General features: G+C 42.0%; 1 protein-coding gene across 2 annotated transcripts; it reads right to left on the minus strand.

Annotated features, from left to right (window-relative positions):
• Positions 1–6,469: 6,469 nt before the first annotated feature.
• On the minus strand, positions 6,470–24,953 carry ints1 (integrator complex subunit 1). 2 transcript variants are annotated; one of them, XM_086185103.1, is made up of 48 exons: positions 24,817–24,953; positions 24,352–24,471; positions 23,980–24,270; positions 23,644–23,840; positions 22,879–23,016; positions 22,615–22,774; positions 22,261–22,366; positions 21,925–22,111; positions 21,652–21,797; positions 21,025–21,166; positions 20,718–20,894; positions 20,526–20,634; positions 20,320–20,440; positions 20,170–20,247; positions 19,919–20,076; positions 19,097–19,193; positions 18,917–19,008; positions 18,751–18,811; positions 18,468–18,665; positions 18,066–18,195; positions 17,394–17,573; positions 17,138–17,287; positions 16,867–17,046; positions 16,685–16,789; positions 16,410–16,577; positions 15,588–15,699; positions 15,333–15,491; positions 15,100–15,246; positions 14,916–15,014; positions 14,697–14,821; positions 14,304–14,558; positions 14,060–14,219; positions 13,845–13,976; positions 13,031–13,199; positions 12,421–12,544; positions 12,197–12,312; positions 11,807–11,894; positions 11,402–11,652; positions 9,908–10,037; positions 9,001–9,134; positions 8,699–8,891; positions 8,473–8,597; positions 8,270–8,379; positions 8,061–8,174; positions 7,909–7,979; positions 7,735–7,826; positions 7,498–7,607; positions 6,470–7,377 (listed from the first exon to the last, which is right to left on the minus strand). In XM_086185103.1, the coding sequence occupies exons 2-48, from the start codon at positions 24,404–24,406 to the stop codon at positions 7,262–7,264; spliced, it is 6,558 nt and encodes a 2,185-aa protein (XP_086041229.1). In that variant the 5' UTR covers positions 24,407–24,471; positions 24,817–24,953; the 3' UTR covers positions 6,470–7,261. The 2 variants fall into 2 exon arrangements, with proteins under 2 accessions (XP_086041229.1, XP_086041228.1); XM_086185102.1 differs by having other exon boundaries at positions 12,421–12,547.
• Between the last annotated feature and the right edge of the window lie 587 nt (positions 24,954–25,540).

The following is a 25,540-nucleotide window of genomic DNA, read 5'->3' on the forward strand; positions in this document are numbered from 1 at the left end:
CATCCTCCAATCCTCTTCTTCCCTTGGCTGAGTCACATGATCTCCTCTTAGAGTTTAGAGATCAGAGGTGAAAATCCAACCACATCTCTCAGTGGATTATCAGTTTTGTATTATTCACCATGAGTTTGTCACTAAACTGATGAAATTCATCTCCGTGTGATGAGTTGCAACATCTTTTGGTTCGGAAATCAGTTACGAGCGTAAGAACTTGATTGAGAGAATGTTTGTTTGGACATGTACTTCTTCTAAAAACACCTCTTATCTGACTTTACTTTGCGTAGGTCAAGTACTGTAAGAAGAAAACTTTTAAAAGGGGACTTAATGAAAAAGTGTGTGTGGTGGGGGTGGGGATGGGGGAGCTGGACAACAAGCTTGAATGCAGCAGACCCAGAACCACAGGTTCCGAGGTAAACACCCTCCTCCCTATAGTTACAAATCTGACAGCTAATTCATTGAATTTCTAGCCATCCTTGTAGAGATCCTGGATCTCTGCTGCTGATTTCATTTCTTTGATTTTTTTAATTTAAAGTTGTGATTTCAAGCGATTCTTTACTTTCCACATCCATGAGACAAACTCACTCTCAGTCTTCAAAGTAATGCATTTATAGAGTAGCAACAAAGAACACAAACAAATCTCTGCTGCTCAACAGTGGTGCATGCTTTCACTGTAAAGAATATTTCTGCGCAATTACATTTGGCAACTCGCTGCTGCTGTATTGTAATGTAATTTACTTAAAACTTTGCTCTTTCCAAAATTATGAAATTATTCAGCTGTAGATTCAAGATTATCTGTTCCAGAAGCTTGGCCTTCCAGGAGTACAAACTATTCCTATTTTCTACTTCCTGCTGATGAAATCTAGTTTAAAAAGTTGAGGATGCGTTCAGTTCCAATGACATTTTTTAATGTCGTTTTCACCAAATCTGTTTATAATTACCGCTGCATTGATATGAGAATTGTGGCCGACACCGATGACTGTTATTTGGCTCTTAATGCCTCTTGTCTTCTGGGGCGAACGTTTGCCTGTGTAGGTCATTGGAAGGCATCATAGCTACATAGAAGGTCATCAGGCTGCTTTAAAGTGATATCACATGTTTGGTTATGCGTGTCGATATCGCAGCGATTAGCGGTGATGGTATTCTTACGATTACTATTGTTGTAAAGTATGTAGACAGTAGTCAAAGTGTTACCAAACACTTAAAGGATTTATCCATCTCAGATGAAAGCACCTCAGCACATTAACAGCCAAGACAGGAAGATTATTAGCACTCTTTCTCTTTGAGCAAGCCAGCCAGCTGTAGCTTAGTGTTGATGGATCTGTGATGACTGATGTCCATGTGAATTAAACACAGGTGTGACAATTAATCCACAGGTACATATCACCTAACAACGCATCTCGCTAACTGCTCATCAGCTCGGGCAGCAGTGAAAACATTCCCCCTGTCAGTGTTGTCACCGGCAAGAAAACTGGCTAGCTTAGGCAGCTTTGATCTGCCGGCAGAGGCAACAGGAGGCAGCTGGACAGAGCTCAGGTGAGTCACATGATGGTCATTCCTGTGCTCCCTCACCTGTGGCCGTTTCATCCGCACCTGTTCAAACACTAAATTAATGCCGTCACAGAGGCAGAGAGGTCAGGATTAGGGTTTGACTGATCAGGATTTCCTCAGAGCTCCTGTTGAGACGGACTACATCTGAATTGTAAAAGATTCTTGCATAATTTAATTCACGACATTGCTTTGAAAATTAAAAAAAAAAACATCTTTAAGATTTGAGTGAAGTGAGCATAAACAAACCCTAACTTTAAACACTTCTTTCTGTATTTGTGTTTGAGTTTGAAAAAACTATTTTTCCTAGGTTTTTGAATTCTGTGGTGAAAAGGAAAATAGATTAGAAGTGTCTGGTTTGAGCCGCGGCTAAATAAACACTGTGTGTGGTGGGACTGACGACTGAATAGCCATCTCCGTTTGTCCCTGGCACACAGGTAGTTACAGGGATTTCTGGTCTGTCTGAAAGTAGACCCCCACCCCCCCTACCCCCCAAACTACTGTGTTTCTCCTCCTGTGTCCCTTTAATGCCTATTGATCCAGATAATCAGGGACAAAATTGGTGAAAACCAGTGGGGGAGGTTCTGTCAGACGCTGCTCAGAAGAGCTGCTTGTGGATAATTGAAGGAGGCATTAAGACAACAATAGTAATGGCTCATGCCGCGCTTTATTCGTCTCTCAGGTATTTCTAGCTCCCTGGATGACTAGGTGACAGTGGAGATCCGCAGTTAAAATGGCAATCATTGTATCATTAGCAGAGCTTCAGCTGCATAGACAGAATGTGCATTATCTGTGGGTTTAGTAATGGGAAGCCCCTCGGATGGCTTCAACTTGAAATGGACTTGTTTGAGCTTGCATTCATTCATTGCAAATCAGAGGGAAAAGGGGCATTTAAATCCTTTTCAAACGTGTGTTTTTTTTGTTGTATTTTTTTTTACTTTGGTTGAATAAAACTAAAAATCACCAGATTGGGGGGGGGGGGGGGTATTTTCCCAATTTTAAAAACACACTTTTCATAAAATAAATAAAAAAAATTTTAAAAGTTACCTGCATGTATGAGAATTCTCTATTTCTAATCCGTCTAAAATATTATTATATACACAAAATTATACATATAGAAATTACCATAATTGTTTGAGTTTTTAATTGTTTTTCCTTCATGAAAACATAATTTATTAATTTTGAAAACCAGGACAGTTTTTTGTTTTTTTTTAATGGAAATTTTGCATCCAACCATATTCAAGTTTCATCAGCTCACCAGAAATGTTCAGATCATTCCGTCGGATAGTTTCTAGTAACCCATGAGCATGACAAAAAATTCCTGTTAGCTCCACAATAGAAGAAAAATTAAAAATGTGTCTTCAGGCTGCACTTTGCATTATCTTCCAAAACTGTTCCTAACACTCACAGGCGAAATCATGTTGTCTCATTTTGCAGAAAGTGCATCAGTTTTAATGTGCTTTAACGAAAAAGGTGGTATTTACCACTTTTTTTTTCCTTGACAGACGTGGCTGAAGTGGATTAACTATTACAATCTGCCCTCTGTGTGATAAGATACAATCTGACATAATGGGAGACTGTGAAAGCTGCACATTATTATTCATTCTCATCCACAGTGATGGCCCTTTAGCTCATAAAACAAGAGTTCTGCCAAATGTCATGAGAAGATGGATGATAATCATCAATTACAATGTCGTGGGAATATATCTGGTGTAATTTGCAAGATGGAGCAGCAACTGGCGCAGATAAAATCAATATTTAATGAAAGTGTAAGTGAAGCTTAAGGGTTGTCACTTATGCCTCTGCTGTTAATGACATGTCACATTTTCCTACTTATCAGATCGGGTCGATCTTAACTGCATTTACTGGCCTCATTTCTTTTTAATTCATTATACAAATGTTGAATTTCAGCTGCCCAGCGCTGTGCAAACATCACCCCTGGTAGCTTCCTTTTAATGTCAACTACCTGCACTAACTTCAAAGTGAAATCTATTAATAGGAATGTGGATTGGTTTAATTCAATCAACACATGTAAAGTGTTTGTAACTTGGAGGAAAAGTGTGTTTCATGCCTGAGGAAGCCCCTATGTTCGGTGCCTCACTCTCCCTGGTAATCGTATCCTGCAGTGAGCAGGGCTGATTGTTTTAGTCCTGGATCACCGGCCACAGGATAAACCTGAGAGCCCAGCCTGCTTTTCATGTCAAAACCTTCAAGGGAAAGCGGCTACAGTCCAAGAGCAATCACACTTGAGACATCAAAGTGCCAGGGAGAAGAGAGGCGAGAGACGGTCCACATTTTTTCCACGCAGGCCAAGTGCAACTCAAGCGTAGAGGAAGAGGAGATGATCTAAGGCGAGGGTGCCATTGAGAGGAAGACGGAGAGCGGACAGATGTGCATGGGCAGGTAGTGGCACATCAGGGCCCCTCCTGCAGCTGAGACACCAGGAACCCTCGGCTGGTCGCATTCCTGCTCGCTGCTTGTTCACTGTCCACTTTCGCATCTGCAGGCCTGCTGGCAAACATGTGCGTGACCTCTATTTCACAATGCATCGCCTCAAAGTCCCGCAGTGATAATATTCCAGTTGCAAATACGAGGTCAGCAGCTGCATTTGAGGGTATCCAGGCTGGTATGATGGCAGAGCTTGTTAACTTGTCAGTGATCCGTCAGCCCCCTCCTCCTACCACTACGTTAGCTGTCACTCATCTCTGTTCCGCCTCACTGCTGCCCAGCCAATAGGATGCTGGCGCCTGACCAAGAGCCTAGGCTGTCAAGACTTGTGTCGTAAGTTGATAGATAACCATAAACAAAGCTAGTTATAGGACACCATACAGGTGCAATTAACACATCAGCCGGAGACAGCGGAGGGAGCTCAGCGGGTGAAGTGTACGATAGGTACGAGACATGATTGGTTTGCATATGAACAAGTTAATTATAGGAGTGGATGTGTGAATACATATTCATTAAAGGGGATTTGAAGGCATCATGATGGTTCAGAAGACAAAGGCACGTAGAATTTATTCACCTTGACTGAGCCGCTGCCTCTTGTTGCCGAGCTGAGTAAGAGAACTAATATGTCTCCATTAGGTCCTTATTTGATGCAATAATTTAATTAAAAAAGAGAAATTTAAAAATGTGAAGAAACAGACCGGACTAAGTTGTTTTCAAAGATGATCAACCCAAGAGATATCTGGAACGCTGTCAAAGCAAGTTTGTTCCATTTCGTTGTCTGACAGCGGCGTCGTATCCTCTTAAAGTCGTTATCCCGTCTCCATGGTATCATTGCAACTCGTCTCAAAGCAGTTAGTTTTTGGTACCAGGATGTGTCTCCTCTGCATGTTCTGATATCATCTTCATGTGAGGTGACTGCAACCAACACATTTTTCCTTTTCACGCTCAATCCCCAGTGGACATTTGAGCTAAATTTGATGACATTCTCTCAAGGTGTTTCTGAAGTATCATGTTCATGAGAAAGGACAGATAGCATGAAAGCATTAGCGCCTCCAGCTCACAGCTGTCGCCAGCGCGGAGGGCATAAAAACATGACGTACATCAGTCATCAGAATATCTCCAGAAATATTCAAATTCTCATGAACGGATCAGCACAGGTCACCTCCAGCCTCCTTGATGATTTCAAACACAATTGTTTCCCCTATTCCAGACCCCCTTCAGAAAATCACTGATTTCACTCCAGCCAACAGTCTCCCTGCTCCCACTCGGCTCTGGGGCTCATACTCAGAGCCTGGGTCTCCAGTAGTGTGACGGTATTGGCCCACAGAAAGCAGGCGAGATCTCCTGGTTGTGTACTGTGCCTGCAAATGGACCCGAAAGTTCCATTTCTGTACACAAATGATTTCCAGGGACTTTGAGTTGGAGGGTCAGTCCCTCTTACGGAACTGATTGTGAATTGCCAAGCTGGCTTTTTTTTCCTGACTCTTAGTGAGTGTTTACTGCTAGTGGCTGATAATTTTGGCTTGCGTGGAGATGAACTGAGTGTAGGATTGATTTATCCTACAGGCCACCGTAGGTTCACACTTGGAAGGCAAGGGAGTGGCAAAAGGTTGCAATCTGAAATTTTACCCCGAGATGTCACTAGATCCAGTTAACTGCTGCTTTAACTGCGATGGAAACAACTGTGATCCTCAGTTACCTCATGAGTACTCGGCCTTTAGCTGTTTCGTTTAAGCGTCTCTGAAAAGTGTTAATGATATAGCTATACATTTGGTTGAACAACACCCCACCGCCAAATTAAGGCGCTTAACTTTACGATTAAAATTTAGAGCAACTCAACCTCAAGCCTTGCTCGTGTTAATCCTAAAAACAAAAAGCTTTAGAAATACAATCTACAAAAGCTGCTTTCATCCATCCAGTCATGTATCTTATCTGATTGAATGCTTGTTATTCGCCTGAATGACAGATTCCACTGACCCACTAGTGTAGGCATGCCTCACCCTCACGTACTCTCCCCAACCATGCTGAGGCTTCATCTTCATCTTCGCCTCTGTAACAAAACACCAGCAGCAGTCTGTGCCGTAAAGTGGCCTGCACCCACATCACGTCTTCAAAGCACCCTTTGGTCTGAATGATTGAACAATTACCGCCATGCTTAATTTAGCATAAATAGAGACATCCACTTTCCTTGTTTACCGGCATGCCTACACATTGTTTCACTTATCCCTTTGACTCCATCAAGAGGTTTTCAGATGAAGTCAGTGGCGCTGGGCAAAACAACTCACACTTTCATGGCAAAATGGTTCTCACTGCAGCATCACGCCTTTCATTTGTCTGTAACACACCAGTGAAGAGCAAGCATACCACCGTTCGACAGCTGTTTCCTGCTTTTACTGCTAAAGAATCATTGGAATGAAATGAAAGCCAGCAAGCTTTGCACCATTTATCCCACAACATTCTATCATCCTGAGAGGTGCTAAAATCTTACATTAAAAGGAAATTTGCATTCAAAATCAAAGTGTGGAAAATGCGTTTCATGATTCACTTTCTATTATTACAACAATATTAACAAAAAAAAAAATATTCTGAAATGGCTCACAAAAAGACTAGTGGTGTTTGGGTATAATCAGAAGCATCACGACCGACTAATTTAGCAAATGTATTTAAGGAACTCGCATCTTTGAATGTTGTCTTATTCTATCTGCCATTTCCACTTTCCCGGGATTAGCATTTCATCAATTAGTGCGTTGGGAATTCTTGTTGTATCTTGACTTTTATATGTGGAAAAACCCTTTGCGAATACAGTCGCTACTGTCACAAGATGAAAAATTAATAGACATGTTAAAGTAAAACTGTAACGCCACAATGATGCTGATATTTAAATCATTAAAAATACAAAGCTAATGTCTCATTTTTCCAATAACAAAATGAAATGTAACTTTAGGTAAGTTACGAAACGCATGAAAAGCAATTCCCCTCTAAAACAATTAATACTGTTGATTAAATTAAACAGTGCAGTGCAACAATGTGTTTTTACTCATCTACATCCCTTAAGGGGTAATTAATGGAAAACCATGACAATAGCAGCAATTTTTCCAACTAATTTAGAGGAAATTATAATACACATAGACAATAAATTAACCAGTAGAATTGCATTAATGGATGACCCACTAATCTTTATTGCTGAAGACCCAAAGAGATGATCTGTCATGAAAAATACAGATGATGGAACTAAATGAAAATGTAAAATATGGTTTTTAATCAGTTGCTGTTACGTTGTTGCTTCCATGTGAAGGACCTTCATGGACTCTGAGATCATTGAACTGGTGTCAATTTGTCCGTAAACGCCCACTAAAAACGCCTTGTGGAGCAAGATGTCTGCATGTTCTAGAGAGGAGGGGAAAAAAAGAAACATGACTAATGGTTCTTACGCAACACGCTACAAATCAACAACATGTAATAACAGCTCGCTATCAACACGGACGAGAATGAAAAATGTCTTGTTACCTTGACAGAGAAGCACGTATTCTGGAAGATTCCTCAGGGCAGTCTGGACAACATCAAAGTTACCGCTGCCTAAACAATACATGAAAGTTGGCAGGAAGTCTGTTGCCAGGCTGCAGCACAGAAAAATAAAGATTATTACACAGTGAAATATTTGTATTTTCCATCTCCACACACACAAATCAAACCCTGGTGGAGTTTTCCATAATTAGAATCGTGTTGAAGTTTGTGTGTAAGTACCAGGGATTATTCTGGATACAGCGCAGAGCCAGGCTGAAGGCCATGTTACGACACAACTCCTCCGAAGATATCATGAGTCTCTGCAGATCATTCTAGCACCAATAACACGCTGCGTTAATTGACGGGTTATACGTTGAACTTGACCTTTATTTATTCTTCTAATGTCTGACTCACGATGAAGTACTGGATGATCTCTGGGCTCCTCCTCGACTTCTCATCCACTTCTGTCAACACTTCTAACACATCTAGAGCAGATGAAAGGAAAAACAGTATATTACTCATTATGATTCGTGTGTGTGACACTGCAGCAGCTGAGCGTTAGTTACCCTCCACCGCTTCTCCTCTCGACATCTTTTTCAGATACATCGTCATGTCGGCCGCGCTCAGTGAAACCGAAGCAGATATGTTGACAAGAGGCAGGGAACCGGTGGACACGTCATCTGGCAAAGATCAAAAACATTATATGGCAAAACTTGTGAGTTTGTAAGAAGTACAACTCTTTAGATTTAAATGCTAAAAACGTGGGGGCACTTACCGTCTCTCTCTTCTGCAGTAACCTCCGCCGAGGACCTTTTTACTGGTAAAGTGAGTCCAGCCAGCAGAGACTTCAGCTGGACCAAGTCTGGGTTTTCTGCACACAGACTCCTGGTAAAAAATAAATTAATAAATAACGAATTAAAGATATCAGAAAATAATCTCAAATTCTAAAATAAATAGATGTCACCATGATAAACTTACTGCAATATATCTGAGTGCTTCTGTAGATAAGGAACTGCGGCTGCTGCATCGTGAGTTATGTACTTTTGTGTGAAGTGCAGAAACTTGTTGATGAAGACTAACGGAGACCGAGTCCTCTGAAAGTTCTACAGTCAGAAAGACAGATAATATTTCAGAACACTGAGGATCTTGCTATGTCTGTTCAGGCTTTTTAATCCTCTGGAGAAGATTTGAAAGAGCCACCCACTTGAAGGACCTTCATGAAGGACAGAAGGCAGTCTTGAAGTGCCCTCTGGTGGTCACTGTGGTAAACGTGTGGCTGCAGCAGCTCCAGGATTGCCAGCACATTACTGAAGAATGTCATGTGGTTTTGCTGACGGAACTCCTGCATGTTTAGGTGAACGCGACCGTGAAGGAGACCTGCAATCATAGGCAGATGTCTGGAGAGAGGGAGGAAAAAAAAGAAGTTAAAACAGTCAGCAAGTGACTGGTGACAGACAAACTGTCTCTCATAAAACTGTCAGAATTCTTGTCTCATTTTTTCTTCACCTGAGCAGAAGGACTGGGTGTGAAACAGCCAGTTTCCTGCACGCAAGGTTGGCGTCAGACACACGGCCCTCAACAGACTTGGAGTCTCCCACATCAGCGAGCAGCGTGACCAGGCGATGGACCAGGATGTCAAGCTGGGAAATGAAGCAGGATTTTATAACACGACAGAACTCCAATCAAAAAACAAAGCTGTATTTGTTCTTTTTTGTACAAGACTTGAAGCACCTGATTCAGCTGCAGTTTCACAGATTATGCATGGAAAAGATTTTAATTTATTTTATATTATTCATTTTAGGCGGCACAGTGGTGCAGTGGTTCGCACTGTCGCCTCACAGTAAGAAGGTTCAGGGTTCGAGCCCCAGCTCCAGCACAGGATCTTTCTGTGTGGAGTCTCCATGTTCTCCCTGTTCCTGTGTGGGTTCTCTCTGGTACTCCAGCTTCCTCCCACAGTCCAAAGACATCAAGAGGGGACGAGGCTGATTGATACTCTAAATTGACCGTAGGTGTGACTGTGAGTGTGAATGGTTGTCTGTCTCTATGTGTTGGCCCTGTGATGGACTGACATAGATTTAAAGGACGGGAACGGTTTTATCCCGTCCTGAACTTCAACCAGAAGCCTACTTCTCTAACCTCTGGGCTACACCCAGCTATCACACGTCCCAGGACCACCTCTTGTGTGCAGTACTTCACAGTTTATGAGGGGATGTGAAGCTCGTGACTTTTGACCTGTTCTGGCCATTTCTTTTTCATTCATTATTTCATGCAAAAGGTCACCTGTAAACATAATTTACATATTGTACAGGATGACAAAGATACTGGAGCATTATTAAAGACAAACTAACTCAAAATTCCCCTTATAATCTGTTGGATTAGTATGTAATCTATGAAACAAGGAAGTACTATTTACCTTGCAGCTGCTGCCGTCTGCTGCCCCCCCACTGCTGAGAGTGCCTTCAGGCAATGTAACATGCTGGATGACTTCAGGAAAGTGTAGATAGATCTGCAGCAGCAGGTTCTGGCAACGCTTACTCACGGCACTGAAAGATCAAACAAGCAATCATGGGAAATATATGATGTTTCATGGTTCAGAACCAACTTGCCACCTTCAGCAGAAATATGCTTTTCACTGTAGGAAAGACACATTTTAATATTTGTTTGGTTCAGTTGAGCTCCTCCTTGTTTACATGAGCAATTCCATCATAAAGCTAGAAGCTTTAATCCCTGATGTCATTGAGTCGTGTAGCTTGAAGCTATTTGGACAGTGAGCGGTTGACCAAGTTCTCCCAAGAAGTTTGTCTCAGCTTTACTACTAAAGTGATCTTTACTGTACAGCAGCATTCATGTTATGAAGCGGACAATGTTCCTAGTTTCACAAGGAAAAATGACGGCCTTCACAAAATCACTTTTCTGATTAAGAACAGAGTTGATATGAGATCACAGATTAAAGAGCACAAGAAAGCACTTCTCTATTGTTTCCGTCTACAAGTGACAATAATTAATGTTCATTAATACAAACTAGGCACATGAATAGCATAAAGCAACGGTTGGTATTTGCCTTCAAGTCACTGCGGTTTCCTGAAATCCTCTTAGAGCTAAGGCAGGCTCACATGGTGATAACTGAACTCTGCTAACGAGAGTTTCTTCCTCTTAAGCATTAAGCAAATCGGAGCAACCTTGACTGAGAGGAAAGAGGCCGCTTGTTGTTCAATAGTTGGTGTGTAATTGGAATAAACACCAGCTTATCTGACAGAGAGCTTTCACAGGAAGAATGCTTAACACACAATCATGTGTTTATTCAACACAAGGCCAAAACCCTTTACTTTCAACGTGTATTTATCCGGCCATATTTTCACTAGCAACCATTTTACCACCCAGCTTAGCTCTACTTAAAATACTGTAATTCGGAAGCTAATTTTGCTTGACCTTGGCCAAAGTTTCCTCATTAAAGTGGTTTAATAACCAGAGACATATTCATGAAAGGAGGGTTTGCCTCCACAAAGAGTTGCACCCTGATCTCTGACAGCTAAGTCAGAGCAGGAATTCACAACACAGGCAAGTTTAGAGCTTCAGCCTTAATCCTCTTGGCTTCATTATAATACACTGAGCTTTTAAAGAGATCACAGTACAGACGACTTCTGCTGGTTTTAATTTCACACCAATAGACCTAATTATCGGGTTTTCCCTGGTCCACAGCATTGTGGCTGACAGAGGAAGTCTGAAAAGTTCATCTGCACTGAGAGGGAAAATCTAGTGCGATTTACCCCAAGTTTATCAGCACGCCATAATAGAGGGAGAAGAAACTGTCAGTGTCTGGGCTAATTGGACAGAATACAATATGTCAAACTGGACGGGCCGAGCACTTTGGTAAGTCTTAAACAAGAAGTAGATATCTGTGTATTACCTGTCCTCCCATTTCTTTGTACAATTGATGAGGTACTCAGAAACTTTTTTGATGTTTTCCAGATCTCCATTGCAGTAGGAGTGAAGGAGGGGCAGCCTGGACTGGAGGAGAGAGCAGGAGACCTGGTCTATGGCGCTTTTGTCATCACGGGGTGAATCACGACTGTTGACCTCTGATTCTGACAGGATCAGGTCCACCAGGCTAATGAGCTCCTCTGAACTGAGTTGCAACACAAATTTCTCTGTTTTCTTCTGTAAAAATTAAAAAGAAAACAAAGCACGAGCAGAATGCCAGTCTTATTAGAAAGGCCGAAGAGGACAACTAGAGATATGTAGGGCTGGACCTGAATGTTCAAAACTCTGTATTCAGGGTCCAAGAGGTCTCGTCGGTGGGTTTTGAACCTACTTGAGGGATCTTCTGGTCGCGCCCTTGCCAGATACGTGGAATGTGGCTGCACGCCCACAGGAAATCCAGGGCTGAGGACGGGTCTAGTCTGAAAGATGTTAAACAGATAATTAATTCTCACATCGTGCTCAATAAAATCTCACCACTGCAGCAAACACAGAGTCTGAGAAATCATATCAATCTACTTGAATGGGGTCTTTTTTTTTTCCTTTCTTCTTCTTCTTTTTAAATGATCAGCAGTAAAAATCTTCCCTAGTAGGTTTGATTTTGCATCTTACACACTGACAAGAGCATCAAGCTCCATTATGACAAAACAATCAGAGCTGGAAATGAGCAGAATAGGTTTAATTCCCTCAAGATGGTGAGAAATGGTCTGTTCAAATTAAGTACTTGTAGTCTCTTCGCTTGCTGAGCAGAGCACTGATACACTGCAGAAGGGTGGACCAGTTTGACTGATGAGTCAGCAAGGCCAACAGATAAGGTCTGTAGGCTGGACTACCGCGGGCCTGTAACAGAAATAGTGAGACGAGATGCATCACAAATGCTATGAAAACACCTCCTCCACTGTGATAAGAGAAGAAAATCACAGTATCTGCAGGCAAAACTCATCTTACCTTGTTGAGCGCAAAAAGCAGTTTCTGCTGAAGGTCTGGACACACTGAAGTCACCTCGGGGTCGAGATACTCCATCCAATCAACCAGCAAGCCAGAGTTCAGTCCAGACTTTGTCACCTCAGAGCTGCTGGCAAAGGTCAAGAGGGTTACATCTAAGGAAATGCAACTTCATATCTGATGAATTTCCAGTCTGTTGCAACTAAATTGTAACATTTCAAGACCTTTAAGGAACATTTACAAAAGTCGGTTGGATTTTCTTAAATCAAAATTTTTTGCCAAGGGCCTCCAGCCGTACAACACGTAATACTCTCTAGTTTTAAAACTTTAATTTGAGGAAGATAGTCAATTTTCTTAACACTTTTTTTTCTACACAAACTGGGAGTTCTGTAATGCACATCCTTCAAATGAACCTGTAACATGGTTTTCCCCGCGTATAAATCTATCAACCACATAGAAAAGCTCTAAAACCAGAAAAATGGTTCCCAATCCAATCCAACAGCAGGTGTAAAAGTGGCATTTTTTCCCCACAGCCAGCTGTTTTTCATTGAGTCCCATCAAATATGAATGTTTCTTGCATGACTTGAGAGGGAAATAGAATTGCGGGGCTCACTTGTTTGAATCCACTTCCTTTTTCACAGCTCGCTCTTCACTTTCCTGAAGCAGCAGAGAAATCACCATGGCAACAGGGCCAGCTGTCCCATTCTGTGTACCAACTGTCATCAACAGAGACAAAAGCTCCTCCAAGTACGGTGACTTCACCTCCATCAGCCCTTGTAATACTGAAAAATGACCAAACACCCCCCCCCCCCAGCTTATTACTCAATGATGAATGAAGGTCACAATCGCGGAACAAAACACATTTTTGCAACAATGTCTGAAAGCGTGATATGAAGTGATGACATTTTATTTCCTAAACATCCAAGGTTACATTTTCTGACCAATATTTAATGAAAAGAAAAACTCACACACACTGTCTTGCTTATTGCTCAAATTTTCATTTTATAAAAAGCCTTGAGGCAATTATGATAATTCCAGTTTACGAAAAAAATGCATTAAAACTTTGATTATTATCGTTTATATTTTTGAACTTCTTATGGTCTGTACTACAGACAGTATATTATGAAGATTCTGGACAAACAAGGATGTCAAGTGCAGCTGGACTGGTAGGTGGAGGTGATCATTCTACTTAAATGTCCTTTCTGTGGTCTTCTTTTCCCTTCACATGCTACTGTGAATACAAACTAAACAGTTATGAGAGTACTTGGTTTGTTTATTTTCAAATCATGAGCTAACAGCTAAGAAAATATAACAAGTCTTTCTCATTACTCAATGTCGTTGGTATTGTGACTTGACTATGAAAAAATGTGTGTTTTGATTAAACAAAAAAAATCATTATTCAAGAGTGCGCTTAACTAATTTATTACCTTTTCCGATGAGCTCAGCCTCTGCGTTACATCTGTCTCCAGCCTTCAGCATCGCAATGACCGCTCTCAATGGCACTTCGGTGTCGCGGCGATACGCCAAAGCCTCAGCCAGGTGGAGGAAACCTGTACGCACTGAAGATCAGGAACATATATCACTCACAGTGTACGTAAACTTATTCAACATCTCAGACAGTGGATACCATTGAGGTGCTCACCATCGCTGTGTCTGTGTTTGTGGGAGTTCTGACCAACAAAGGACTTCAGCAGGGTCTTTAGTGGCCCCGCCTCCACAGTTGGATTGTCTAACCAGATTAACATCTCCACAATGACCTTGAGGAATAGTGAGGAGAAAGCGATGTCCTGGGACACAAGACGCTGCAAACGAGCGGGAGAAATGTGAAAAACATTGCTGATTTGATCAAAATGCAGAACTAAGCAGAAACTGTTAGCATTTATTACCTGGTAGAGATGAAGCTGGCGCATAAGAGGGCAGGACAGGGCATGGTTGCGGTGCATTGACATGACAATCGGTCCTGCGTGGGCAGATGTAAGCAGAGCTGCAATGGCCTGTAGGAGACAAAAAGCCAACCCACCCTGCTGAATGTAGCCTTGCTTGGCCCGCATCAATTCTTTCGCCAGAGCCTGCTGCAGGGCCAGGGACAGCTGGCTGGGAGGTGGACCATGCCAGCGTGGGTCTGGCTTCAGAGGGAATATCTGTCGAAGTGCAGGCAGCAAAGAAATGAGTCCATTTAACAAAGAAGTGACTCCACAACAGTAGAGAATAAATAGAAGGAAGAACTTTGTTAGGTGGAGATTCTGCAATTACATTTGAAATTAAGAACTGACGGCTACCTGAAGCATCATTCCGGTAAGATCATCATCAGGTCCAACGGCAGGAAGCTGACTGGCGGCTCTCATCTTAACTGAGCTGTGGGGTGTTTCAACAGTAACTTTGGCCTTACTCGTTTCAGCAGCATCTAGGGGAAGGGTACAGCAGGAATTAGGGTATGAGTTACCATTCACAGATTCACTGGCAGCCACTTTCACTTGGAGAATGAATCTGCTGCTAACCTCTGTGTAGAGGAAGAGAGGAGCTCAGTAGTCCGTGGAAAGTGTGCCCCCCAGTGGCACCTCGCTCATGCTGCACCTCGACCAGGTGAGCCATGTAGTCTAAGAGACAGAACAGCATGAGAAGATTGTATGGCTTTTAAAATCTTACAACAATTAAAGGCACCCATCAATGGCAGATTCTTACGCTTGTCCATGATGTTCTGCTCCAGGGTCTGTTGATCATGAGAGACAGCCTGGTCCAAGTACTGCAGCAGTTTACTCATGCTGGAGACTGGAATACCAAAAGACTGGACGAAAAGTAACAGCTGCTGAGGCTCCAGGTCTTGCAAAGCTGATGAAAATCAAAATTGTTCCATTTAAAAGTTGAAATAGACATATTTTCTCGAGAAGCTACGCGCATTTTTTCCGATATTGTACCTGCATCAACCAATCGAGAGACCTCTGATCGAATCATCCTCAGTTTCAACCAATCAGGCAGCAGGAGGGCCTCCTCTGACGTATCAACCAGGAAGGCAGTGGGTAAAGGTTTCTTATCAGGAAACCAAATGTCCAAAAGGCTGTAAAAGTCACTCTCTCCTGTAGTGACCACACCAAAATACAAAATTATGGTATGAATGTTCTCAAAGATCTTTAATCAGTTCAAAGATTCCATGGTAAAGACAAGAGGATTACCTTTGGGAGGCCCCAGAGTCAGTAGGATCACCATGGCATGGACTACTAGGATGTGCATTGTTGCCGTCTCCCCTGTAGTCCACCGCAGAAACACCTGATCTTGAGATTCAGACTGGGAAAAAGAAGATTGTTAAGCACAAGAATCATCAAGCAATACATGCATTCAGTTAATGAGCAGCTACAGATGAGATTTCTGCTGCAGACCCAAAGCATACTTTCAATCACATGATCTCCCATTCACTGCATTATTGTTTTGTCTTGCGTTCATTATCAAAATCAATTGGTGAATGCTTCAGGACAGGAAACATCTAATCATGTTTTGAGAAACTCCACACTATGGAGGTTCCTCCAAGAACTATGATTACTCAAGAGCTTATTTCTATTTACATTAATACAGCCAGCAGCATTGAAGTTGAGCCAACAGCCTGGATTTCAGAGCATAAGTCAACAACAATGAGATGGAGGATGTCGTGATCAGGGTTGCGTGTTTGTTGTGTCTCGTGGGTTTCGTGATAGTGACAGAGATGGAACACGTGTCATTCAGCGTTTCTCTTCTGCTTGGAAAGTACCAAGCTAAAGAGGTTCCTCAAAACGTAGCTCTATGAACTACAATCAACCCTTTTGGGGAGGGGATGGTTCCTCAAAAAAGCCGTATGACTGAAAAAGTCTAAATGCTCCCAATAAGCACGAGAAACTTCAGTTTATTACATCAAAGGTCTTTTTTTATTGGAAAAGTTTATAAGGTTAACTGACGGGTCATATTCAAATATTTCACTCAATACTGATGTAATTCAGTTCGTAACAACTATTGCTGATTCTTACCCAGCTGTACAGATCCTCTCCCTCTTTGGTCTTCCTCATCCTCCTGATGTAGGCAGAGAAGATGGTGAGGAAAGCGGTGAGAACAGCGTCAGACTCGGGTCTGCAGGAATGTTTGGAGAACAGGCTGTTCATGATGGTGGAACGTTCGACGATCAGCCGGGCGACATCCTGCATAGAGCAAGAGAAGATCCATGTCAGAGCAGATTAATGAGAAAACAAAACGTGTCACGGTAAAAGAAAACATAAAGAGTCGTGGTAGAATAAGCTGCGATTACCAGAGCTAGGTCATTATGAGAAGCCTGCTCTTCCACTGGTGCATGCTGGGATAGGTAGATGAGATAGGCACTGATGGTCTGGGGATCGGTCTCCATGTGTATGGCCTTGCGAAGCAGCAGACAAGACATGTTTTAAACTACATCTACAGAAAGTTACTGGCGGGTTGCTGATGGATACAAACCTGCTGCAGAGCGGTGGACGTCATGGCTCGGACGCTGTCAAACATGGGGAGCTTTGGGAGGTCCACAAGCAGCCACTGGTACCCCGGCAGGAGCTCAGCATCTACAGAGTCTTCCTCCATGGGCTGGTCACGTTCCTCGCCATCCTTCAATCCTCCTTCACTCAGAACCAGAGACAAACCCTGCATACAAGTGGATGATGTATGTGGAACTATCTCTTTGAGAGTAACATGATGAGTAATCATGAGATGTATTCTGCCAGCTGTACAGTACCTTCATAGCTAAGACCCTGGACGCCACCTGAGAAGAGCTGAGACGACGCAGGAAGTAATCTAGCACTTCACACGTTGTCTGTTCATCAGCTTTAGGACCGAGCAAAAGATCCTGAAGTCGTCCGAGGAGCTGCCTTTGCTTTTGTTGTCTCTGACAGGAAAGCATTAGAATTTAGCATTAGACGAGACTAATTTATACCCAGCAGCAAAAAACCAAACCAAACCACAACATAGTATGAAGTCATAATCAAAAATACTTGTCTCTTCTTGGCCTTCTGCTCTTTGCTCTCTCCTTCGTCATCGTCTTCAATTGGCGGGCTGTCATCCGCTGCATCATGAAGCAGGAACTCGCACAGGCACTGAACTGGAAGCACATCCAAGGACCCCTCACTGGACTGGACCAAATCTGCCAACCATGGCATGGACTGAGAGGAAGCCTGTCAAAGAATTGAACATGCATTAGCGGACCCCCACTGACAGGAGACAGCCAAATGGCAATGTGTGAAGTTTCTGTTTATTTAAGCCAGATTGTATTATGTTAAGACAAAGATGAATCTATTCAGATGGAGACGAGAATAGATTAATCTTTTTTGAACAATTATTTCGCTCTGCTGAAAAGTCAAAAATCCAAATTTGGAACTCTATTATGTTCGCCAGAAGGAGACACATTTGAATGACAGTGGGCAGAGGTTCCCCTCTCTCCAGCTGCAGCTTTCAGAGGCAAAAAAGATGAAGAACCACAAGAGCCACAGTCCAGAATTTAGCACCTTCAGATTCTCTCTTCACTCTATTTGAGCACAGTCATATTCATAAAGTTTATTTAAGTATATGACATATCTGTTGTGAAACACATTACTCACTGTGAAAAACCTTCTTTCCACAAACCAAGCAGCAAGAGTTTAGCATTACAACATGTGTGTCGCCAGTACCTGTCTCTGTATGATGTTCAGGAGGAAGTCTGGGTTGCGGCTGCGACAGAGGAGATGACCAAGGCGAAGGGACTGGTTGAGGCTCTTCACCTGCTCCTGGACATGAGGTGGAGGACGGCGAGGAGGACCCCTGATCACAAACAAAAAAGATCAGTTGTGATTTCCTCTGCCACACCTTATGCCACTATTTTACACATTTCTGTTTTTTATCACTGTGAACTGAATATCAGTGAGTTGATGTTTTTTTTTGCACAAATCAAGACAAGCAAAGAATATATATCACAATATAACAGTCAATGTCATTTCAGTGACAACTCGAGAATATACTTTGCAGAACAATCGATAATGTCATTGACTGTTGATGATGATTTTCAGTTTGATCCTGGAATCTCGGTTCCTTACTGTGGGTCCAGACTGGTGAGCTGACACAAGAGTAAGCTGTTGCTCTCTGTGATGGTCTGTTTAGTGGAAGCTGCTGCTAAGTGGCTCTCAAATGCCAGGATCTCTTGTTTCTCCCGCTGAGAAATCTGCAGCTCGCGGTTGATCATCTCCGTCTTGGTATCTTCATCCGCGATGGTGCAAGGAGGGTAAGTGTAGTTACTAAGGCAGTGAAGAGAGACGCATGTTATTTCTTTATCATCATTATCAGGAAATTATTCAATCATGAATGACAACTTTCACCTACTTTGTCATAACCATCTCCATCAACATTTTTAAGGTGGGATAGCCATCCCAGGCAGCCAAACCTATAGAGGAAAATGTCAGATACTGTGTAAAATTAACAAAAGTCCCTGCTGTATGTTCATATAACATATAAACGTATAATTTGGCTGCATAAATGTTAACTGTACCTATTTTTTGTGGATTAAATGCAGCCACCACAAGTAACAGGAGCCATGCCTTCCAATAAAGCGTGGATATTGCCAAATTTGGCGGCTGGTACCTTAAACATTTAGAGTCATCTGTTATTTTAGACTGTAAACTGTGTGAGATGTAAGTGGCCCGCCGGCCGGCGCACATGTTTGACATACCCTGCAGGCAGCTGAATGTTCTCGGGGTGGTGGTATGTACACAGATTGAGCACCGCATCGATGAGTTGGATCCTCTCCACTTTCAGGACCTCCAGATCTGTTGAACAGAGTTTAACTACTGTTAGTTTTACACTGATATTCCAAGACTAGTGCCAAGAAATATTCAAGCAGTAACAATGAAAACATTTTGCTGACTAAGAAAGATAAAAGGAACATGAGTTGCCCTTATAAGACTTCTGTTGGCACACTTACTTGACAAAGGTCTATAAAAGGTAATATAAACAGCTTTCATGGCAATCACAAACACCTGCAGCTAACGCCTGGACATTACACACTACATGAGTTTGGCCCTGGTTTTCTACTCCCTGACAGTTTCCAACGACCAGCACTACAGCATTAAGTGTGAACTGCTAAGATAAAAGCTAAGGAGCTTGTCAATGTTTGTCCGAACCATCTCAGATATTTGGGGGGGGGTAAAGGCCAAGATCTTTTCCGTGGCGAGCTTCAATCATGATGACGCAGGATACAGTGTGACAGGAAATTCGCAGACAGTCTGCAACAAAGGAATTGTTGTTTCCCTATGGGAATCTGCATAACGGACCATAGATCCTGTCTCATTCATGGTTTTGCACCACTTGCGCCATGTGATGTGTAATTTTGGTGACTAAATGTCATTCTGAGGAATAACCTGTCACTGTGATGAAGTGTAAACCACAACAAATTAAATATTCATGATTCAGGACAGTAAGTTGTGATGTGTGACCATCACAGCGATCTAACTTTGAAAGTCATGTAGATGAACATGGCTTTATCTTCACACACCATCAGACTGAACTCCTGCAGCCCTCTTAACCAGGTGGTCTGCCAGCTCCATGGCATCAGCTGGACCAAGGGGCAAGTCACGTGACAGCCCGATCACCAGAATACGCATCAGTGTGTCTTCTAAAAGAGGCACCTCAGAGCAGAGACGAAGGAAGAAACTGAGGAATGAAAACAAAAACAGCTCAGTAAAGTGCTTAATACAGTCAGAGCAAAAACCTGTTGGGGCAGTGCATGACTATAGAAAGACTCACTTCCTGTCACTCTCAGGTGGCCAGTTGTCCCACTTATAATACGTCTCAGGTTGCTCAGTGAAGAGAACTTTGTGAAGGCTGCAGACATGTGAGAGATAAGATCATCAGTAGCTGGAAACAAGATTGACTCAACAAAACACAGATACACACCAGTGGACGTAGTCCTTCGCACCAACTTTGCTGATGGTAGGAACCACTGAGTGAAGCCACCACACTGCGTCCCTCTGTATGGCAGCTATCTGATTCTGAAACGACCTCAGGACCTCCAGATCTGGAATTAACCAGACACGTATTCAAGTTACTCCAGCATACTATGACTAATAATTACATCACAAGAACAAATCACATTCACTCACTCTTCTTCTCTCCCTTGTCCCAGGCAATACCAGCTTCTTTGACCTGAGCGGTGATGCCCAGCATCATGGAGACGGTCAGTAAATCTGTCACCTGGATGACAAAACGCTCCTGCGATAGGAATGAGAATAAATAATCCAAACTGAAAGCATGGAGCCTGAAGCTCAATGACAGAGATAAACGTCGACATTTACTTTGAATTCCATGTCCACATAGCTGGCCTCTTTTCTTTCCTGCATCAATCCAAAGCAGAAGGACTGGAAATTTATCTCATGCTTGGTCTGTTTGATGATCTCCCTCAGCAACGCTCGTGACGCACGGAGGTAATCATCTTTATTGGTTAGCAAGTCCTGGAAAACCATCGCCAAGAACTAGAAACACAAGAGACGACAATTCAAGAGCAGAATTTAAAAGCCAAAAACTGATAACTTTTTTTTTTTTTTTTGAATCAAAAGGTGACATGATCTTATCTGTTTCAAGTGACATGGAAACAAGAATCACCTTTGGAGCTTGCTCTGGGCTGTGCTGCAGGACTGTGTGGAGGACTTGCATGTTGTTAGGGTTCCTGGCATTAGAAAGCTCATTGAAGATCACCAGCTTTACCATTGTGGCCAGGTTGTCTCTGTGCGCATTGAGCAACTCCCTGGAGATGAAGAATAGAAGAAATAGTTTCACATAAGCCAGAGAAAGCAACAGCAGCAAAAAAAAAAAGAAAAGAAAAGAAAGAGATTAAGTACCACACACATTTTTTCAAGGATTTTCCATGAGAAACATTTTCAGGACCATACATCTCTGAAATTACCATTTAGACACGAACAATTTAACAGAGCAATCAATATGAAATTGTACCAGCATATATTTAACTGTACATAAATGACAAGCTATGTGTTCTGATACAGTATTGACATGTATTGAACAGAATTGTCTTAAGTTAACCCAGCCGCATCAAGTAAAACATAAATGTTATTGATTGCGTTAAATTTCCATGTATTTTCCCAAAATTTCTGACTTAATCTGTTACTAAGCCTGGAAATCTGAAATTCACTTAATTTTTCCAGGTTTTTCAAGACTGTATGAACACTGAAAAAAAGAGGGAAGTTAAAGGGAAAAAAAGAAGGCTGCACAGACCTGACACAGAGCATGTAGTGGTTGAGGAGCACTTTAGGTTTAAGTCGGATCTTAATCAGGTTGGAAATAACCTCCATATCATCTGCTCCATGTGTGTTGCAGTTCATACACAAAGACATGAGGAGGTCTTGAGCTGGTCGTGTCAACTGTAAACATGTAAACACACACACACACACACACACACACACACACACACACATGAGATTCATATCAATCTCAAAAACTCCACATCAGATACTGGCTGTATTGGAGGATATGGGTTATACCGTTTACCTTTGGGTTCTGGAGCCACATTTCCAGCCTCTGGACAGCCATAAGCCGTGCCTCTTTATAGCCACATGTGGCTGTAAGTAGACGCAGCAGGTTTCGGGACACATTGTCCATTGGCTGCCTGCGGTTCAACTGATCCCTCAGAACGTCGAGCACGTAGTCCTCCACGCTCTCTGCGAGTTCCTCATACCTACAGTAAAGTAGAGGCATCAAAATTCAGAAATGTGCGGGAACTCAGAAAGAATAAAAACAGTGAAAATTAAGATTATGTTTCAAAGGTGGTGTTTGTTGCAAATTAAACTGCAGCATCCTTGATATGGAGAATAAAATGATTCATGCCTTGGCATAACCTGCCCTTCGTCCTCAGGGCTGAGTTTCTCTTCCGCTATCAGTAACTCAGTCTGGCTGTCATCCTCATCAGGGGTTGAAGGATGAGGGCTGCTACCTAAAATAACAAATGGAAAACTCGGGCTGTCAATCAACATAGAAAAAATGAACGACTTTAATCACATGGCAGGCTGTCATTAATCTTGATTAAAAAACATTTTTTTGGTTGATGTGTTACTTAACTTTAAATTAACTAATTAAATAACTGAAATATTGTTGTAAACGATAATTACATGCAGTGTTTTTCTGTTCCAAAATGTAGCTGCACGAGTGTGGCTGTGAGTGCTCAACAGTGATCATGTGTACCTGCACTGAGATCTCCACCAGAACGACCCGTGTCAGCCTGCAGCAACATACTTTTCGGGGGCATCTTTGTGCCGAACGCAGTCTGAATGTTGTCAACGAAATTCTTACAGTGTGAACTGTCCACCCAGATTCTTTCGCCCAGAGAGTCCTCGATATACACCTGAAAATGCATTTTAGATTTGAAAATTGCAAACACATGCATTCTAAAATAAAACAATGAAAAGAACATCTGAACACTGATTTGGGAAAGTAGAAGATTCTCACTTTGACAAAGATCTCAGGCCAGTTCTCATCCTCTTCATAAGCTGCCATCAGTAGATTACAAGCTAGCACAGAAACAAGGCTGTTGCCCTTTGCTTTAAAGTTGATGGAAGCATCTCGACGCAGGAGGCTACACAAGGCCTTGAGACAAGAATGTGACAGGTGACCAACATCTATCAATCGCTCGGCTTAGTCAGCAAAACACTCATCTTGACATGTGTGAGATTTTACAATATAGGCTACTAGCATTCAAATTTGACAATCAAGGCCAACTATAAACACGCCAGGGATGCAAGGTGATTGGAATTTCCATCAGAATCAGCCAATATGCTCATTTCAGCGGAAATAACAAGAATAATAGACTAATTTTACCCCTTCTTTATTTAAACGCCTGACATTGACACCATGTCCATGGCGTGATGTTTGCACAGCGCCACCAAATCCCTTGCATCAAGTATACCAGTATACATAAATAATATAATACATGTATATAACATCTATGTGTGTTTAAATGTTTCAAATACGTTAAAACATTATACTTTTTTTTTTCTTGGCGTCTTTTATCCACTAAGTCATTAACAACATGTTGGCACACAGAAAAAAAAAGTTCTTACTCCTGTTTAATTATGTTCAGTTACAACTTTCATCATATATGAAACATCCCCATTTATTTGCAATTACAAAACACACGATGGGAAAAAAAATAACAACGTATATCGCAACAATGCTCCCACTGAGCATACAGCAACACTGCAGTAGAGGACTCACCTCAATAATTCCTTCAGTAGCAAACACATTTGGTTTGATTTTGGCCAGAAACATGAGGCTGAGGTACAGTGTGATATCAGGTTTAGCTCTGTTCATCTTCAGCTGCTTCACAGCTCCACACAGCAGTCCCTCAATACGATCGTCGTTTCCTTCCGACTCTGCCGCCTCAATCTCATCCAGCAGCACGGCTGGGGACACTGCAACAACAAAATAAAATTTAGAACTTTGAAAGTGTAGCAATGTAGAGTATACTGCAAAAAATAAAAAAAATTAAAACCATTCAAGGTCAGTGACTAAAAGCCTTTATTAATGACAGGAACACAGACATAGAGATACCTTCGATAGGCACCACTGATGGCTCTTTAATGGAGGGTGATATTGCCCTCTTGTCCACAGCTGCAACATCAGCAAGCCGTCCAAGGGCACTAACTGGTGGAGTGGTTGAAAGCTTTGGCCGCTTGGCGAGGCTGGACAGGCCCGATGAGGATGGCAGGGCAGAGGAAGTCTCTCTCTTGCGGTCAGCAGGTAAACCTGTTGCTGCTGGCTTCAGGAGGACAGCGGGGGCTTTAGGTTCTCCACCCTGGCTCTTTGACCCAAGAGCGATAAAATCTCCTGGTGGAGGGTGACCTTAGAAAAAAAAACCCACAAAGATTTTAGTTTTCTTAACTGTAACACATTAAAACAACATAACTGCAGATGGCATCTTACCCGATGGCTTTGCAGCACTGGGGCGCCTCAGAGTTGTTGGCTTTGGGCGGTTCATCTTGGTTTACGTTTGAGACACTAATCAAAAAATCGTCACAGTCATGTCCTAGATCGGAATAGTCTCTGAGAGCGAAAAACACACAACAAATAGGATCAGCGAACGTAAAACTATGCAAGGTAGCGTTACGATCAAAGCTGACATCGTTTAGCCAGCTGGTTAGGTCGGGAAATCGCAATAACATCACAAAACCTCTAAACTCTTCGACAACATTAGCGTTTCCAACAGACTGAAGCAAAAAGGGTCTTATCAATCGGTTGACTGACGATATTATATTAATTATACACAATGAGCAAATCATGCTAGGCTAATGACAACAAACGGTTTCATGTGCCCCGTCATAACTTTTACATCATCTAAATGATGTACATTGTTTGTACTACCAGCAAACACAATTCTAAATATCTTACGTGTTTTAATCGTTTTCATAAACTGGACGTTTTGAAGCCTTGTGTTGCTCAAAATGTACGTTAGATGACATAAAGCCGCCGGAGGAGAGTTTCGGCGGAGCTTCTTCTTCTCTGTACTAAATATGTTGCAAACTCACATAACAGTCCATACTGCCACCTAGTGCCGGAATGTGTTTAACGGCGTTATCCTTTTCCAGTCTAGTGAATGAAATAATTTAAATACAAACATATTTATCTGCCGCAAATCAGTTTTTATTATTCTTTCCACCTGTATTTCTATCTATTAATCATAGATTGATAATAAATGAAATATAGAAATGTGTAGTTTATAGACTTAAAGATCTACTGTTTCAAATTGACCTGCATAAAATAATACAACTGCACAGAAGAAATTAAGAGAAGTTCTATATATTTTTCATATTCATATCATGCTCACATTAGTACTGTGAATTCACTGTTTAAAAGAACAACTTTAGATTTGTAAGCTGTTTTTACATTCAATTAATGTAACACTGGGTGGCAGCAGCCTCCGTTTCTACAGCACTGACATGTTCTCACTTTTTGTGGGAGTTTTCTGTGTTGACCAGAATAGAATTTTATCATTTCTGTGAATACATTTACGTTATTGAACAGAAACCAGCTCTTTTATCTAAAAAAAAAAAAAGAATAATCGGCTTCAGCTTTTTGTGATGGTTTAATTTGTCATGGACCACGAATGTGGAAC

Source organism: Aulostomus chinensis, chromosome 18 (assembly GCF_037954235.1).
Source record: "Aulostomus chinensis isolate RoL2024-O1b breed Wild chromosome 18, RoL_Achi_v1.0, whole genome shotgun sequence".
NCBI classification, from domain to species: Eukaryota; Metazoa; Chordata; class Actinopteri; order Syngnathiformes; family Aulostomidae; genus Aulostomus; species Aulostomus chinensis.

Bases quoted from the DNA above. Each gene is read 5' to 3' on its own strand.
- ints1 (XM_086185102.1), bottom strand. From the start codon at position 24,406: ATGAACCGCCCAAAGCCAACAACTCTGAGGCGCCCCAGTGCTGCAAAG. The intron at 22,367-22,614 runs GTACACATGATC...TTGTTATTTTAG, and splicing joins TGGTGGAGATCTCAGTGCAG to GTAGCAGCCCTCATCCTTCA. The intron at 7,378-7,497 runs GTAACAAGACAT...CCTCCTCTCTAG, and splicing joins ATACGTGCTTCTCTGTCAAG to AACATGCAGACATCTTGCTC.